Here is a 17089-nt window from a genome sequence, read left to right on the forward strand (position 1 = left end):
ATCTAGTTCCAACCCCCTGCCATGGGCAGGGACACCTCCCACTAGGTCAGGCTGCTCAAAGCCTCATCCAGCCTGGCCTTGAACACCTCCAGGGATGTGGCATTGACAACTTCCCTGGGCAACCTGTTCCAGTGCCTCACCACCCTTACGGTAAAGAATTTCTTCCTGATATCCAATCTAAATCTACCCTCTTTCAGTTTGAAGCCATTACCCCGTGTCCTATCATAACACTCCCTAATAAAGAGTCCCTCCCCATCCTTCTTGTAGGCCCCCTTTAGGTACTGGAAGGCTGCAATAAGGTCTCCTTGGAGCCTTCTCTTCTTCAGGCTGAACAACCCCAACTCTCTCAGCCTGTCATCATAGCATAGGTGCTCCAGCCCTCTGATCATCTTTGTGGCCCTTTGCTGGACTCGTTCCAACAGGTCCATGTCCTTCTTGTGGCAGAATCACTTCCCTCGATCTACTGACCATGCTTCTTTTAATGTGGCCCAGGATGTGGTTTGCTTTCTAGGCTGCAGTTGCGCATTGCCTGCTCATGTTGAGCTTCTCGTCCACCAGCACCCCCAAGTCCTTCTCCTTAGGGCTGCTCTCAAGCCATTCTCCACCTAACCTGTATTTGTGCCTGGGATTGCCACGACCCAGGTGCAGGACTTTGCACTTGGCCTGGTTGAACTTCATGAGGTTCACACAGGCCCACCTCTCCAGCCTGTCAAGGTCCCTCTGGATGGCATCCCTTCCCTCCAGCATGTCGACCGTGCCATACAGCTTGGTGTCATCAGCAAACTTGCTGAGGGTGCACGGTGCACTCGATTTCACTGTCCATGTCACCAACAAAGATGTTAAACAGCACTGGTCCCAGTACTGACCCCTGAGGAACGCCACTCATTGCCAGTTTCCATGTGGACATTGAGCCATTGACTGCATTGAGTGCGGCCATCTCGCCAGTTCCTTATCCACCAAGTGGTCCATCCACCAAACCCATGCTTTTCCAGTTTAGAGACCATGCGGGACAGTGTTGAATGCTTTGCATAAGTCCAAGTAGATGATGTCGGTTGCTCTCCCATTATCTACCAATGCTGTGGCAACATCATAGAAGGCCACCAAATTTGTCAGGCACGATTTGCCTTTGGTGAAGCCATGTTGGCTGTCACCAGTCATCTCCTTATTTTCTATGTGCCTTAGCAGAGTTTCCAGGAGGATCTGCTCCATGATCTTGCCAGGCACAGAGGTGAAACTGACCAGCTTGTAGTTCCCTGGGTCATCCTCTTTTCCCTTTTGGAAAATGGGGGTTATGTTTCCCCTTTTCTTCACCAGACTGCCACGACTTTTCAAATATAATGGAAAGTGGCTTGGTGACGTCACCTGCCAGCTCCCTCAGGACCTGTGGATGGATTTCATCTGGTCCCATGGACTTATGCACCTTCACGTTCCTCAGATGGTCCCGAACCTGATCTTCTCCTACAGTGGGCGGTTCTTCATTCTCATAGACTTTGCCTTTGCATCCTGAAACTTGGGTGGTGTGATTGGAGCCCTTGCCAGCGAAGACCGAGGCGAAAAAGTCATTCAGCACCTCAGCCTTCTCCATATCCTGGCTGACCAGGTCTCCTGTCTCCTTCCTGAGAGGGCCCACATCTTCCCTAGTCTTGCCTTTACCCCTGATGTACTTACAGAAGTTTTTCTTGTTATCCTTGATGCCCCTAGCCAGATTTTATTCTATCTGGGCTTTAGCTTGCCTAATCTGGTTCCTGGTCGCTCAGACAGTTTCTCTGTACTCCATCCAGTCAATCTGTCCTTGCTTCCACCCTTTGTAGGCCCCCTTTTTGCTTTTGAGCTTGTCCAGGAGCTCTTTATTAATCCATGCAGGCCTCCTGGCATTTTTGCTTGACTACTTCATTCTTGGGATGCACTGCTCCTGAGCTTGGAGGAGGTGATCCTTGAATATTAACCAGCTCTCTTGGGCCCCTCTTCCCTCCAGTACTTTTTCCCATGTTACCTTGCCAAGCAGGTCCCTCAAGAGGCCAAAGTCTGCTCTCTTGAAGTCCAGGGTAGTGAGCTTGCTGCGTGCTCTCCTTGCTGCCTGAAGGATCTTGAATTCAACCATTTCATGATCACTGCAGCCAAGGCTACCCTTGAGCTTAACACTCACCACCAGCCCCTCCTTGTTGGTAAGGACAAGGTCCAGCATAGTTCCTTTCCTTGTTGGCTCGTCTACCATTTGAAGAAAAAAGTTGTGATCAGCACATTCCAAGAACTTCCTGGATTTCTTGTGCCCCTCTGTGTTGTTCTTCCAACAGATATCAGGGTGGTTGAAGTCCCCCATGATGACCAGGGTCTGTGAATGTGATGCCGCTCCTATCTGTCTATGGAGGGCCTCATCCGCTCTGTCGTCCTTATCAGGTGGCCTGTAGCAAACCCCTACTGAAATGTCCCTTTGCCACTGTATTCCCTTTAATCTTGACCCATAAGCTCTCTTTTGGGTCTGCATCCATCCCCAGGTGGAACTCCATGGACTCTGGCTGTTCATTGACATAGAGGGCAACACCCCCTCCTCGTCTTCCCAGCCTGTCCTTCCTGAAGAGTTGGTATCCGTCCATTCCAACGCTCCAATCATAAGAGCCGTCCCACCACGTCTCTGTGATGCCAATAAGATCGTAGTCCTGGAGGTGTGCGCACATCTCCAACTCTTGCTTATTTCCCATGCTGCGTGCATTTGTGTAAAGGCATTTCAGCTGGGCGCCCAATGAAGCTGTCTCACTGGTTGGAATGTTCGCCTTTCCTTCATGCTGCTCTTCAGGTGGTCTTCCTCTGGGGTGTTTTATCTGTGACTCCCCGGTTCCTATCTCCTCAGGGGCCCCTGGCTCGTCCCCATAAGACTTCGAGTGTGCTGCAGCGTACCTAGCATATCTCGGAGCAACAGGTTGAGGGCCTTCACTAGAAAACCACGCCTCTATCCTTGGAGCATCGACCCTTGGCTTGTCACAAGCAATCCGGGTAGCATCCCCCTCCCCCAATGAGCCTAGTTTAAAGCCTGGTTTTCTTTCTTTGTGTTCACTGTGCCCACCTTGTGTTAAATATTCCTTAAGTTGCTGCATCAGAATGTGTCTGAAAGCACACATTATTCCTACTATTTGTTAGCTTTTTAAAAAGGAAAGGGAAGAGGAGGCATGTAGCCTTTGAATTTCAGATTACTTTTTCTACTGGAGGACTGTTTTTAGTAATTCTTAGCTGCAGTCTTACTCTCTAACAGATGACATTTCATTTTGGTTTGGCCTTCAAGTTCTGCTTTGACAGGTTTTTTTTGATTTTTTTTTTTCACTTCCTGTGCTAGATACAGAGCAGTATTTGACGGTAGGATGGAATATTTTGCAAAAAAGCCCAAAATAATCAGAATCGTTCATTGAAAAAATTGGATACGTAATTTGGGGTGCAGTGGATATTTGGTTGTGTTTTAATGTTTACAATTAATTTATTAATTGACTTAAGTACTCATCCACCTTATCCTACCATCCTGATTATAAAAGCATAGCTGTTTTGCAGTGGAAAAAAGTATAATGATCTGTTCCAAAAACGTGACTGCTGTCTATTCAAATAACCTAAAAATAATTCAACTTAATTAACTCTTTTATTAAATTCAACATTTATCCATATATCCTTCTTCAGATGTTCATTACATATGACATTAAATTGCTGGTAGGTTTTTCCAGTGGTCCTAGAATAAATTGTGTGAGCCCTGACGGAAGCTGGCATGGTCAGACTGCAGGGTAGGAGGAGTTTTAGATGCAAGACGTGCGCCAGTAAGAGCATGCCACTGAGCGAGGAGGAATGGAAAGGGTTATCTTAAAGATACAAATGCAGTAAGGCATTCGACAGAAAGCTGGAGCTTGCTTCCTGGTCCCTAATGAAATATGGCTGTCACAGGAGGAGCAGCAGGTCTGATAGAGCATCTGTGGGGCTAGTCAGGTCTTAAGAGAAAGGAGAGAATTGTCTTCTTGTACGTGTTTGTTATAGAGAAACAAAGGGAGGTTCCAGTACTGGGAGCCCTTTCCTGGGCCGAAGCGTAGGGCCATCGGGGAACCTCTTGGAAACAGATGTTTGTTAAGAGATTGAAACCAACAAGGCAAGATAAAACAGTTTGTAGTCATCAGGACACGAATGACTTTGCTGCATCGCAGCATCTAATGTAGTCTCCTGTTCTGTAGCAGCAGCCAACAGCATATGCTAGGGAAGAGAATGAGGTATGACACAAGATAATATTTTTGAAGAATACTCTGGAGCTATTCAGATTTTCAGTAGTCTTCCTGCAAGTGAGTACAAAAATATACATGAGTATTCAGGGCATCGGCTCAGTTCTTATAATAGACATAAAATTTTGTCTGTTCATCAGCTGTGTTTTTGAAAAATTATTTGGGTTTCTGAATTAAATCTGCTTACTTAACACAAATGCTGATAATGAAAATTCTTCCACATGAGACTGAAGGCCTGAAAATTTTTTTCTACCCTTAAGTCAAGTTGCTTTTTTCTTTTTTCCCTTCAGCCAGCTTCAGCGTGTGAATATTTTTCATTAGGCATTCTGTGGATGGAGGTGTTTATGTCACTGGGTGAATGTTAAACTTTGTTATATTCACATCTTTACACGTCTTAGGAAGAAGAGCTGTTTCCATTTAACTTGGATGAATTTGTTACTGTGGATGAGGTCGTAGAGGAAATCGAGTCTCCTGTTAAAACATGTCGAAATCCACTGAGGGGAAAGAGGAAAGACGGTGCTAAAAACAACTCCTTTTCTGAGCCTAGTTCCAAGAGAAGGAAAGGGAAGAGCTCCGTGGCATGCATTACTGAAAGTGAACTGTCTTTTGTGACTTTGGATGAAATCGGTGAGGAGGAGGATGTGACTGCACAGCTAATGGGAGTTGCTAATTTAGAAGCACTCAGTGACCCGCAGGGCCTGGTCATAGTGGATGAAGTGATTGAAGAGGAAGAACTTATGTCAGAAACAGTAAAGGATCCACAGTCACTTGTTACTTTGGATGAGATATCTGAACAGGAGGACCTTAGTTCTCATAAAGACATCCCTAGGTCAGTTTTTGAGGAGCAGGATTTGAAAGCTGAACCCTTGGTAACTGTAGATGAAATTGGCGAAGTAGAAGAGCTGCCTCTGAACGAGCCTACAGACTTGAATATTGAGGATGTGCTGAAACAGAAGGAGGATGATAAAGCGGCTGCTGAGGATACTGGAGATTGTGCTTCTTCTCAGGTGCCTGATGATCCCAGTGCTTTAGTGACAGTAGATGAAATACAAGAAGACAATGAAGATAACCCTCTAGTGACTTTGGATGAAGTTAACGAAGATGAAGATGATTTTCTGGCTGATTTCAATCGTCTGAAAGAGGAGCTAAACTTTGTTACGGTAGATGAAGTTGGAGAGGAGGATGAGGAAGAAGAAAATGCTTTCCCAGGGAAAAATCTGAATGGGAATGAAGACGATGAAGATATTGTTGCTGTTGCAGGACCAGAAGAAAAAGAAATTGCTGCCGTTGCAGGACCAGAAGAGGAGGATATTGTTGCTGTTGCAGGACCAGAAGAAATGGAAATTCTAGGAGATGTGAGTCCAGAAGAAGAAATTACTTCAACTTCAAAGTCAAAAGGTAAGGAACCTATAGAAAATAAGATGCTTGTATCAGTGCCACACACAAAGAGATCCTTGCAGCAAACACGGGAAACTGAAAATCCCCAAATCTTTGACAAAGTTAATGAAAGAGGTTCTGGGAAAAAAAACAGAGACACAGTGAACAGCAGCCTGAAGGTATTTTATTAATGTATTTTACAATGCATCTTTCTTTTGATGTAAAATTAAGTGGCATGTTGATTTAAAGTGTTCATTTGGTGTTAATGATGGCTAAAATTAGGGAAAATAGTTTCTTTTCTTGCCTTTAACGCAAGGCCTGGCAAACTGCCTAACACTGTACAGATTATTTATAGCTTTCAGTTATGGGGACAAACTTTATTAAAACAGGTGGATCAAATGAAATAGACACACAGATGCAAAGTTGTAACAGCTTCCAAGCTGAATCTAGAGGAAAAAATGTTGAATGACATCTGTAGCATGGAATTAGCAAAGGGTCAAGAAAGTCTAAGACAGCAAAGTAGGGAGAGCTATATATAACCAACACACGAGAAGAGTTTGGGCCAAAGCGTGGGCGAAGGCTCTGTGTGATGCAGTCCGCTAGTCTCGAGTTTTCTTTCTGTCTCTGCTGATGTAGCTGAACACTGACATAGCACCTTTTGTTCTAATGTTTTGGAAAAGCTTTTCTCCGGTTTCACTCTGATTGCGCATCAGAGGCAACCTGAGTAGTGCAGATATGGAGGAGCTGCAGCAGCAGCAATCTTGCTTAAAACAGAGTATTTTGAACTTCAGTTTCTATAAGCAGTAGAAAAGGAATTAGTTGACTCTGTACACCCCCAAAAATATTTAAACGTTATATATTGTTTTAATCTTGTTAACGTTATAGAACATAAGCTTATCTGTGATTAACAAAAGCATTTACTGAAAATGCAAAATATTTTCCTTGTTCTGTTAGAAAGTTAGCTGTAAAAAGGCCTCTTAAAATATCCAAGCCCTTGAGTTGATTTCTCATCTAACTGGTAGGGACAAATTATAATAAATGTATTTGATACACAGTAAACAAATTATTTTAATTCCTCTCTGTAGAGTAAAAACCTCAGGCAAAAGAGGTAGGCTTAGGAAAAGTCTACTTCCTGAGTTCGAGAAGCGGTACAAGAAAACTGGGAAGGAGAGGGTAAATCAAGTAGAACCATGTTGCTCAAGTCTTAAAATCTGATTCCAGCAGCAAAATAGGAAACAGTTTATTGATTGCCTGTGGCCAACAGTTCAAAGGCTGACAGCCAGACTGTGGCTGGTAAAGAGCCACGTGGCAAATCTGAAACTTTGTGTGTTGTTGACGTGGTGAGATACTCACAATCTGCTGAAACATCTAGGGGATGCAAGAGTGCTGCGGTTCGTTGTGTTCCTTCAACAGCTTCCTTTCATTATTAAGGGAGAGGATTTATTGTGTTAACCTTGTTTAGGACGTACTGGTATCTAGATTATTTGAACATAGAATTAAAAAGAAAACAAGTATTTTTGATGTGCACCTGCCAGTTGGAGTACTTGGATAGTCTAAAAAACAAGCACCTTGTTTATCTTGTAATAGAGGAGATTCTGTTAAACTCCTTGTCTCCAGAAAAATCTTAAAATGTTGATTTTCATCTTTCCTTAGAGCTGGTTAATTCAATAACATATTTAATAGGCTTTCACTGGTTCTGTAACTAAGCTAAATACCGCTGTTGGACCTCAAGTTACATGGATTCAAGAAAGCTTGGAAGCTTTTATTATGAAGAAATTGAGAGTTTAGTGATCATAATCACAAACTTGATTTGACGCTGCTACTAAGAGCTGTAGAGGAAGGCAGCTGAGTGCGGCGGCGGTACCTCTGTGATGTGTGCTGTGTGGTCAAGAGTGCTTTTGGAGTCATTAGAAGTCTTGCCTGCAGGATCGATGTCAGGAGTTCCTGAAAATTGCTCTATGGAAAGACCAAACCAAATAGTGTAGAAAACAGCAAGACCTGTACATGTGATGTTTGTTTCAAGCAGTAACAGGGCATTACAGGTGGATATAGAATACCTTTAAACTAGTGGATACCTTTGTTTAATATACATTATGGCTTCCAGTAGATCAGCTGGGATCGGGAGATAAAGAACCAGAGTCTAAGCGGAAGAAGGTGGCTTCTTCAGATGTATCAAAGACACAGAGTACTCCAAAAGGTGAGACCAGAGAAACCCACCTCAAATGCTCCATACTTGTTTTGCTGGAGGACAGCTTTCTTGCTCGTTTGAAAATGCCTCCTTTGCCTCATTACCACATTTAACTTTGAAGTTATGGCCCATAACCTCTGTTTTTATCTTTGCTCCTACAAATGCATGTTTAACAAGTTTCTGCTGTTGGCTGAATAGCAGCAGTAAAATGGAAGGTTCTTTTTTCCTAAAATTTACAAATATAGGCTAATTTATTTATAATTAGCACAGTGCAGTGTTAATTTCTACTTACTGTTCTAATCCTCTTACGAGGTTTATTACCTACTTTCAATGTATAGGAACGAGGGAACTGCTTACATAGTTTAAAAAATGCACCTGCGCATGTGTGTATATATAAATATCGATTTACCAAGATCCTCATCTAAAATACTTTTCTGTAAAACTGCTGTTAACGCTTGAACTGCAGAAGAAGTTGCTAGGAAAATACGGATCCTTGCCTGATGGCTTGTGTAATATTCTTTGTGACAGAAAATGCTTGCATAACACACTGCAGGACAGAGGTTAAACTTGGCAAGTGAGTTGCATATAGAATACTTTTAAGGTCAAAAGACGCTGAGGTAGCTGCAGTGAGCTTCAGATCCAGAAGGTCAGTTGTTCTATTCGCAGAAAAGAATGTGTCCTCCTCTGTTTATTGAAATGGGGCAGGTGACCAACTCGGAGTACAATTCTAATTTTTTGAATACTGAAAAAAATTAACTGACTTCCCTCCAGTAATAACAGATTCCACAGGTTTGGCTAAGGGAATTTAAAGCTGTGGTTTTTCTAATGGAATGTTTTAAAGTTGTGTTTTGTTGATGTTAGTGTTGTGTGCTGTCTCTTCAGATTTGGATTACCTAGTTCCAAAGGCTGGCTTTTTCTGTCAGATCTGCTCGCTGTTCTACGCAGATGAAACATCTGTGAAAAATCACTGCAAGACACCGCTTCATCAGCAGAACATGGAGGTAATGCTGAAGCTTCTCCATATACACGGGTGAAACAAAGATCGTTCTAAAAATGTTTGCTTTAACGAGTGCTAAGAATTTTGTAGTGGCATAGGGAGCTCATATTAATACTTGAGGGCTTTTAAGTTTTAAACTCAGATGCAGATACTGTTTAATTACTCAAGCTCATCACCTACATAAAACCTTCCTTACCTAGGAGGGTGTGGGGATAACTGTTGGCTTCCCTCCATTTTTAAGAAGTGCAATGTTGTGTCAGGAAGCATGATTTTGTCGGATTTCCTGGCTTGCTGAAACTGCAGGCTGGCTAAAATATCTTGCAGATATAAAATGACCAAAAGGTCCGTTTGGCAGCCAGAAAACCGAAGTTTGGGGTCAAAACTGCCCCCTCCCCTCAGCAGTACGTCTCTCTGGTGCACCTGGCTGTCAGGGACACAGCGTGTACCCAGCTGGGGGAAGAGGCAGCCCCTTCCTGTGGTCATGCGAGGGGTAGAAAACTGGGAAGATATTTATCAATGTAGACTTTTGTAGGGTGGGTGTAATGAACACACAGCCCATGGTGAATATTGAATAACTGTTTTATATTTCATGACCAGACACAGGTGCCTGTCATCATGTGAACTCCTGATACCTAATATTTTGACACATTCCTCTGAGGAGCTTCACCACTTGGTGACTCTGTGCGTGTCAGTTTGTGAGCAAAATTTTTGAGTGTTTTTTGGTATGGATCACACAATACCAGTGTCAGTAGTAGGCTGACTTTTGGCCAATGTGTTTATGAAGCCTGCACTGTTGTTAGAGCATGATCTTTTTGTGGAATGAGGAATAACATAGCGCTATCTTTTCATTGTCTACCCTTATTTCTGTAGAAGTTCATGGCCAAGCAGAAGGATGTGCATAACGATGGGGAAGAGCAGAGTTCAAGGTGATCGGAGGAAAGAAGATTTCTTTCAGTGAACTAAACTTAGGGTCCAGTCAATTTTGTGTATTTTGTTCTGATTTAATTTGTAATCTTGTTTCAGAAACAAGCATTCATGTTGTACAAATTTGAGCTCAGTATAGACATTAAAAAAACAAACACGCGTATGGTGGCTTTGATTTGTATATTAAATCATCAGACTTGGAAAAGACTTCTTTTACAAGTGTTGACATGAAATAAATGTTCTTACTGTATAGTTAACACTAGGGGATTGTGTTTGGTGTGATTTATTGTGTTCTGTTAACTCTGGATCACAGTAGAGACTACGAGGGAATTCATTCCAGGATCTCTCCTGGGTGCCTGTGTACAGAGCTCTCAGCAGGTGAAATTTCACATGCCACATATGCTCCGTACTGCCCCAAAGCAGGTGACTCTCATGGTAAAGACTTCGGTGATCTTGTGGATTGTTACGCTCCCTTGAGCCTTCTTTTTCCTGTGGCCTGTGAAGTCTCATGATAGTCTCAGGAAGATAAAATCGAGGCCATCAGGGGGAGCAAAGCCTGTCCCAGCACTGCGTTAGCGTGCCTGTCCTTACAGCAGTCAGCCAGGGAGGTCACTGTCCCTTGCTCTTTCTCCTTGGTGACCGAGTTTGCTTGTTTATTTTGGGTTGCTTTACCCTAGTTTGTTCCAGCCTGTAGCTCGAAGCCTGGGGAGCACTCAGCAGTGTGTCTGAACTTTGTAATCTGCTCTTGAACGTTGCTCACTTCTAAGTCGGGGTCCCTGGCTGGCATGCTCATAATCATGGATCACAGTCTGAATGATGACTGATTTCGCTTTGAGCTTTTATTTTTCAGCTGGCCACCTTACATTTATTTAAAACGCTGTTTTGTAAAATCCACCGTTGTCTCTGCGCTCCTTCAGACTTGGGTAGTTGGCTTTGGCTGAATTATGTTCCTGGAGGGAGGAGTAAAGAAGTGGTCCTGCGTGTCCAAGGAGAATGAGATACACTCTGTGGTTCTACCTGGTGTGGGGATATTAGAAGTCCTACCTGTGCCGTAGCTGGTCCAACAATCCATGTGTCTTCAGACCACTGATCAGTAAAGCACCAAAATAAACTGAACTTAAGGTTTAGCAAAGGAAGCACCTGCATGTAGCTGCCGTGAAACATGTTCCTTGATGGGAGATGATCCCATGAAGTCCCTCAGACTTGTAGGACCTTGCTTCTTCAAGAGCAAGCATATGCAGAAAGAGGTACTTGTATTTCATGTATTTAAGTTAAATGATACTGAGCCCGTAAACGTCTTTAAATAGCTGTCCACCGCCTGTAAGTCCATGCCGTGTATGTGCAGAGAGGACAAAGCCTGCTCAGAAGGCTCCAAAAAGAAGACTTTGTTTTGGGCTGTTAATGTAGGTGACACAGCAGTTGTGCTGTCTGACAGGCAGGTACAGAACTTTGCAAATTACTGTTGCTCGGGCTTTTTTTGTTGTTTTTGTTTTGGCTGGGTCTCTCAGTAAAGAATGCTGCTGCGGGTGAACTTGCTGCCCATGTGTGCTGGTGAGTCATTGCGCTGGGCTGTCCTGGCGTGTCCAACCCTCTATCAACAGATGAATGTCTCAAAAATGCACACGAGGGATTTAGACCAGCAAATACTTGGCAAGTCGGGGAGCACGGTTCAGGGTAAGAATGTCTGTGTGTGTGTGAGTGCACATCTGCCTCCATCTCCTCTCTTTGCTGACTGCTAGCAGGAGCCGTCCCCTCCTCCAAAGCAGCGAGCAGTATAGATGAGATGGGTGTGATGGTACTTAACTGCGTAGTTCCTCTCTTAGTTTATCCAGTTACTTTTGGGTGAGCAGCAATTCATAAAGAAGAGAATTTAAAAATCCTGCCTGAAATAATGGGGAACAAACTGGAATTTAGAGCGAAGAGCCTGCAGGGAGGTGCAGAAAGCGCCTGCGGAGCTGTGCGACTGAGCTGCCCTGCGGCTGGAAGAGTCTGGAGGCTCCACAGGGAGCTGCCAGCAGCATCCTCCCCTCACAGCTGAGCTCAGGAGCTTTGCAGCTTTTTTTTCCCCAGTCTCATCAGAGCATGGGACGTGGCTTTCACTCCTCGTTAGTCCTGTCTCCTTTACAATGCAGCTTTATGTGTTTGTGTTTCTGAGTTTCCAGAGTCCCTCTGTGGAGTGAGGAAGGCGATTTCTTGCCCTGGTTTCTCTTTGTTGCTTTATCTGCGCAGAGGAGGAGAAAACAATGTTGTTCTTCATTTCTGCTTCTGCCGCACAGGCTTCAGTCCAAATTTGCCTTTGCTGAGTGTGTGGAGGGCTGAGGAAGAGACGAGCACCCCCTGTCCTGGGGACCCATGGTCTCTTTGGGTCCTCTGCCTTGTCTGCGGGTGGGTCGGGCTGCGATGCCCCAGCTGAGCTCCGTTCCCATGCATGGCTCACCGGCGGCTGCCGAGTGGGACTGGACTTGCGGGGTCAGGGCGGGTGGAAGCAGCCTGAGCCCATCCACCCCAGCGCTCCCTGCTCTGCCTCCCCTGCTTGCACACACACCCCTGGATGTGTTGGGGGATAACCACCCTTCTTCACCAAGCCTATAGCTCTGACATCGTTTTACCAGAGTTCTCTGTCCTTTGAAACAGACAGCTTTTTCTAGAGAGATGCTGAGGAATCATCGGAGTTGTGAGCAGTTCAGCAGTTTTAAAGGCTGCCCCAAGGGCGAGGCACTGGCAAACCAAGAAAACAGTACTTTCCTGCATTTTTCTCAGTACAGGAAAGGCATGGACCTATTGGAGCGGGTCCAGAGGAGGGCCACAAAAATTATCAGAGGGCTGGAGCACCACTGCTGTGAAGACAGGCTGAGAGAGTTGGGGTTATTCAGCCTGGAGAAGGGAAGGCTCCGGGGAGACCTTATAGCAGCCTTCCAGTACCTAAAGGGGGCCTACAGGAGAGATGGGGAGGGACTCTTTATCAGGGGGTGTAGTGATAGGACAAGGGGTAATGGTTTTAAACTAAAAGAGGGGACATTCAGACTAGATAGAAGGAAGCGTTTTATGATGAGGGTGGTGAGACACCGGAACGGGTTGCCCAGAGAGGTGGTAGATGCCCCATCCCTGGGACCTTTCAAGGTCAGGCTGGACCTGGGGCTCTGAGCAACCTGATCTAGTTGAAGATGTCCCTGCTCATTGCAGGGGGGTTGGACTAGATGATCTTTAAAGGTCCCTTCCAACCCAAAGTATTTTACGATTCTATGGAAACAATTTAGCTTTTAATGGGATTGCTCACGGCCCTGCCCTGGGTGGCCTCCCCGGGTACACCCCATCAGCAGGAGTTTGGGGTGGCTGTGGGTGCCCAAGATGGTGCTCAGCCAGGATGAGGACCGCAGCTCGGGGGCTTCATCTTGGCTGAAGCCCTGATGCCCACTCGGTTGCCTGCCTGCATGCAGTCCAGAGCCAGTACACTACCAGAGTGTTCCTGTGGCCGGGAAGATGGGATCCAGCATCATCTCTGATCTGGCTGCGAGGCAGAAGCTGGCCCTGGAGGATGTAGAGGTCCGTGAATGGGAACTCGGTCAGTGAATCCTGTTTCTGCTCTGCATCCACTTCTGCTATGCTCGTGACTCCCTGGACCCCACTTGTGCCTGGCCCTTCCCTTTGAGATGCCAGAACATCTCGGATAAAACCAGGTAAGTGCTGCAGCAGACCCAGGAAAAGATGCAGGAGCCGCGGGGGCCACTTAAGCAGGGAATTTCAGGAAAATAATGCCCTTTCCCCCCAGCACGGTCTGGAACAATGACGTAAAAAAAACCCTAAACACAGTTACAGAATGAGCTGTTACTGGTTTTCTGAACATTGCTCCCCAAAATGTATGGTGCTGCGCTTCAGTTCATCCTGTGATTAACAGTGCTGCAAATTGAGTTTATTTTAGAGCTGCCGGTAATTAAAATGGCCACATGCTGTGTGCCCTGTCCCCTTGGCACAGCCCCAGGGACGCTGGCGTCTGGCTGCAGATGTGATGGTTTAACTCAAATCCACGGAGCTTTTGCAACAGCTTTTCCTCTGCCCTTGCGGGATTTGTTTCCCTCCCGCCGTGTGTCACTGAGCCCGACCCGGGCAGTGCCTGTGCCTTGTCGGGAGCCTGGCCGGGCGGCTGCGATGCCTCAATTTATTATTTAAGGGTCTTGCAAAAGAAAAAGTCCTCATTAGGGCTGAGATGGGGGGGTTTGTAGGTCTCTCAGTGCAACGTGATGGGGACGTGGATGCTCCTGGTGAGCAAAGGGACAAAGGAGGTTCTTTCCAGGGGACTTGTGCTAAATATCCGAAGGACACACAGGAAGCAAAAGGGATGGGGCCGTGGGAGGGGGAATAGAGGTGCTGGGGGACCCCGTGCCCTCAGTTTTAATCTCACCGATAATTACGTTTCGCCTAAATGGGATTATTGCTTCTGGAGAGTTTCCACTTCCGTGGCTGATCCCTGCGCTGGTCACCGCAGCCGTCGGTTTTCAGTGCGGTGAGTAAGTGCCTGGCAGGAGGAGTGGGAAATGGGTTTAGATAAAGCCAAAAAGGGTAAACGGGAGTGCCAGGGTGAGCGGGGCAGCCCTGAGCAGTCGGGGGGGCGCAGGGAGTGGAGAGGGGTCCTGGCCTGGCTGGGAGGGACCTCGCTGAGCCACTTGCTGGGAAACTCAGGGGTAAAAATAACCTCCCCGAAATAGCTGGGTGCCGTGGCCATCCCCACCTGTCACCGTACGGTTGGTCACAGCTATGCCAAAATGAGAGACATCCTCCCATCCCCCAGCTGGGGAAACTGAGGCAGGGAAGGAGGTGGCTCCCTCCCAGCCTCTGTGGCCCCCCAAGGGGAGACCAGAGCATGGGGATGGTCCCCGCACACTCACTGGTGCTGCTCAGTACAGAGATGGGCTGGTCCCAGCAGGACCCCCGGGGTGGGGGTCTGCCTGCACTCAGCTCTGTGGGGGACCCTGCTTTGTGCCATGCCGAGGGTTGCCACAGGATTCACCCCGTGTGCGGCTCAGCTCCCCGACACCCCCGTTTTCCCATCTTAGAGGTGATGTTGACCCCCCCAGGCCTGGCCCTGGTGTCACGGTGAGGGGCTGGGGCTGTACTCAGGGGCTCTCTGGCACCTTCCCACAGCTGCAGCGCTGACCCCGGCATAGGCCAAACCCCATTTGGGTTTGTTTTTTTTTTTGGGGGGGGGGTGGGGGTGGGTTTCTCGCTCCTGCAGCAGCCCCCACCCCTGGGAGGCAAGCAAAGGTAAGAGTATGTCATGGGCCACCGTGCCCCTCCCGCGGGGGAGCAGAGCCCCCTCACCTGCCCCATTTGGGGTGATTGGACCCCAGCACCCCTCTCCTGCAGGGTCCCCATGGGGGGGGACTCACCTGCCCTTTCTGAAGGGGAGTGCCAGCCTCCAGCCCCCCGCCCCGTCCATCCTCCCGGGGCTTCTCCATCCACATTCAAGGCCGGGAGGGGGGGGTGCGTGTGTCTGTGTGTCTCCCACCCCCTCTCCCGCCTGCGGGGCCGCATCCAGCCCCGCGGCCTCATCCAGCGGCGGCCGCAGCCGTTCCCCTTTAAGGCGGTGGGGGGGGTTGCGGGTACCGGCCGGAGCGGGGGGGGGGGGGGGGCGTGCAGCGGGGCGGCGGGCTGGGAGGCGGCCGGGCCGGGCCGGGGCGATGCTCCGCGTCTTCATCCTCCATGCGGAAAATGTCCGCACACCGGACACGGACATCAGCGATGCCTACTGCTCCGCCGCCTTCGGAGGTGCGGGACGGGGAGGGAGTGGGGGCTGCCGGGGGGGGGAGCATTGGTTGCACCGCCGGGTCGGGGGGGGGGGGGGACGACACCTTCATCGGGCTCTGCCCCTCCGGCAGGGAAGGCGCTGAAACCCGGGCGGGGGTGGGGGTCCTGCATCTCCAGCCCCTCGCTCATCCACTCCCTGTTTCCCCCCCCACCGCGGGGTCCTAGCTCTGTCTGATGTGCCCCCCCCCCAAGATGATGTGCGCTATCTACACAGCGTCCCCCCCACCCCCCCACCCCGTGGGGCCCGTGGCCGCGGCGCCCCCCCCCCCCCCAACCCGGCCCGGGGAGTGGGTGTCTGGGACCCCCCTGCGCGCCCCCCCACCCCCGGGCTCCCTCCTTCCCGGGGCGGGGGGGGTTAGGCCGGGAGAGGCATAGCTGAGCGGTCACAGCACCGGCGGCAGCCCGGGCTATTTCTGGCCTCTGCTGCGCTCCGGGGGGACGGCGATCGCCGAGGGCCCCGGCTCCCAGGGGACGCGGTGGGGGCCGGGACGCTGCCTCCCTTCCCCGGGACCTCCGTGGGCGAGGGGGGGGGCCGGTGGTGTGTTGGGGACCTGCCGGACATCCACTTCCCCAGCCCCCTGCCTGCACCCCAACAGCCCTGAACACCCCCCCGCCCCCCCCCCCAGCCGTGTTCATCGGCCGGGAGAGGTTTCCTTCTGCCAGGGGTTTCTTTTCAGCCATCCCGCCATCGAGGGGGCCCTGTTCGGCTGCACCCCGTGGTTGAGCTGTTGCTCTGACAGGCCTAGGGGCTCCACCATGGCTCCCTGTGAGAAGACAGTGTCTGGGGGCTGGACAGGGCATGGGGGGCCATGGTGGGCCCTCACGGCTCCCCGTTCCCCTGGGTGGTGACGATGGCCATGGGGCAACCAGCCTGTGACCTCTCCTGGAACCCATCCAGTGCCAGCCTGGGTGCCAAATTCTTCCCCCTCAAGGGGTGACAGGAGAAATGCGGCAGTGTGTGATATGTGGCGGCTCGTTTGCAACGCTCTGGCAAACCCTGGGATGAAAAAGCATATTTTTGGGCCTCGCTGAACAAGCGAGGTGAGCAGGAGGAGAGGCTGTGTGTCAGCACTTGTGTGCTTGCACCCGCGTCTCCCGCAGTCGTGCCTGTCCCTGTGTCTGGGGGGACCTTCCTCGTGGGATGGAAGTTCCTGTCCTGTTGTCACGGTGTCCCCGTGCGTGGTCATAGCTGTGGGAATCCCCTCATCTGCTGGGCCTGAGCAGCAGCTGCTTCTTCCTTCCTATATGCCCATGTCCTTGCCAGCTGGTAGCACACAGGGACTGTGACAAGGGGGCAGACCCTGTCTCTGCTCTGGGGGACAGGGAAGGGGGTGGCGGTGGGAACGTACACCCCCCTGCCCCAGCCACCTGTGTCAGCTGGGGTGCGGGGGGCGCAGAGCGGGTGCTGGCTGCGCTTTGCAGATGGGTTTGTGGTGAGAGCCCAGCGGGGGCTGGGGGCTGCTTGGAGCCCCCAGCTGGCAGTGGGACCTCCCTGTGGCCCCCATGCAGACGTCCCCAGTGCTGTGGCATCTCTATGTCTGGGAGCTCCCTGGCTTG

General features: G+C 49.2%; 2 protein-coding genes across 10 annotated transcripts in view; both read left to right on the forward strand.

Moving 5' to 3' along the window:
* ZNF638 (zinc finger protein 638) overlaps positions 1-9992 on the forward strand; it is a 68806-nt gene extending 58814 nt beyond the window's left edge. For 2 of the 4 annotated variants that reach the window (XM_074587140.1, XM_074587137.1), the window contains 4 exons: positions 4643-5642; positions 7726-7818; positions 8692-8810; positions 9677-9992. In XM_074587140.1, the coding sequence (XP_074443241.1) occupies positions 4643-5642; positions 7726-7818; positions 8692-8810; positions 9677-9736 (1272 nt within the window). In that variant the 3' untranslated portion in view covers positions 9737-9992. The remainder of the gene's footprint in view (positions 1-4642; positions 5643-7725; positions 7819-8691; positions 8811-9676) is intronic. The other 2 variants (XM_074587136.1, XM_074587139.1) reach the window with 1 other exon arrangement.
* Positions 9993-15351: 5359 nt separating this feature from the next.
* Positions 15352-17089, forward strand: part of DYSF (dysferlin) — a 108042-nt gene continuing 106304 nt past the window's right edge. For all 6 annotated transcript variants that reach the window (XM_074587142.1, XM_074587149.1, XM_074587145.1 and 3 more), the window contains exon 1: positions 15352-15493. In XM_074587142.1, coding sequence (XP_074443243.1) covers positions 15406-15493 — 88 coding nt within the window. In that variant the 5' untranslated portion in view covers positions 15352-15405. The remainder of the gene's footprint in view (positions 15494-17089) is intronic.

This window comes from Larus michahellis, chromosome 5 (genome assembly GCF_964199755.1).
Source record: "Larus michahellis chromosome 5, bLarMic1.1, whole genome shotgun sequence".
NCBI lineage: Eukaryota > Metazoa > Chordata > Aves > Charadriiformes > Laridae > Larus > Larus michahellis.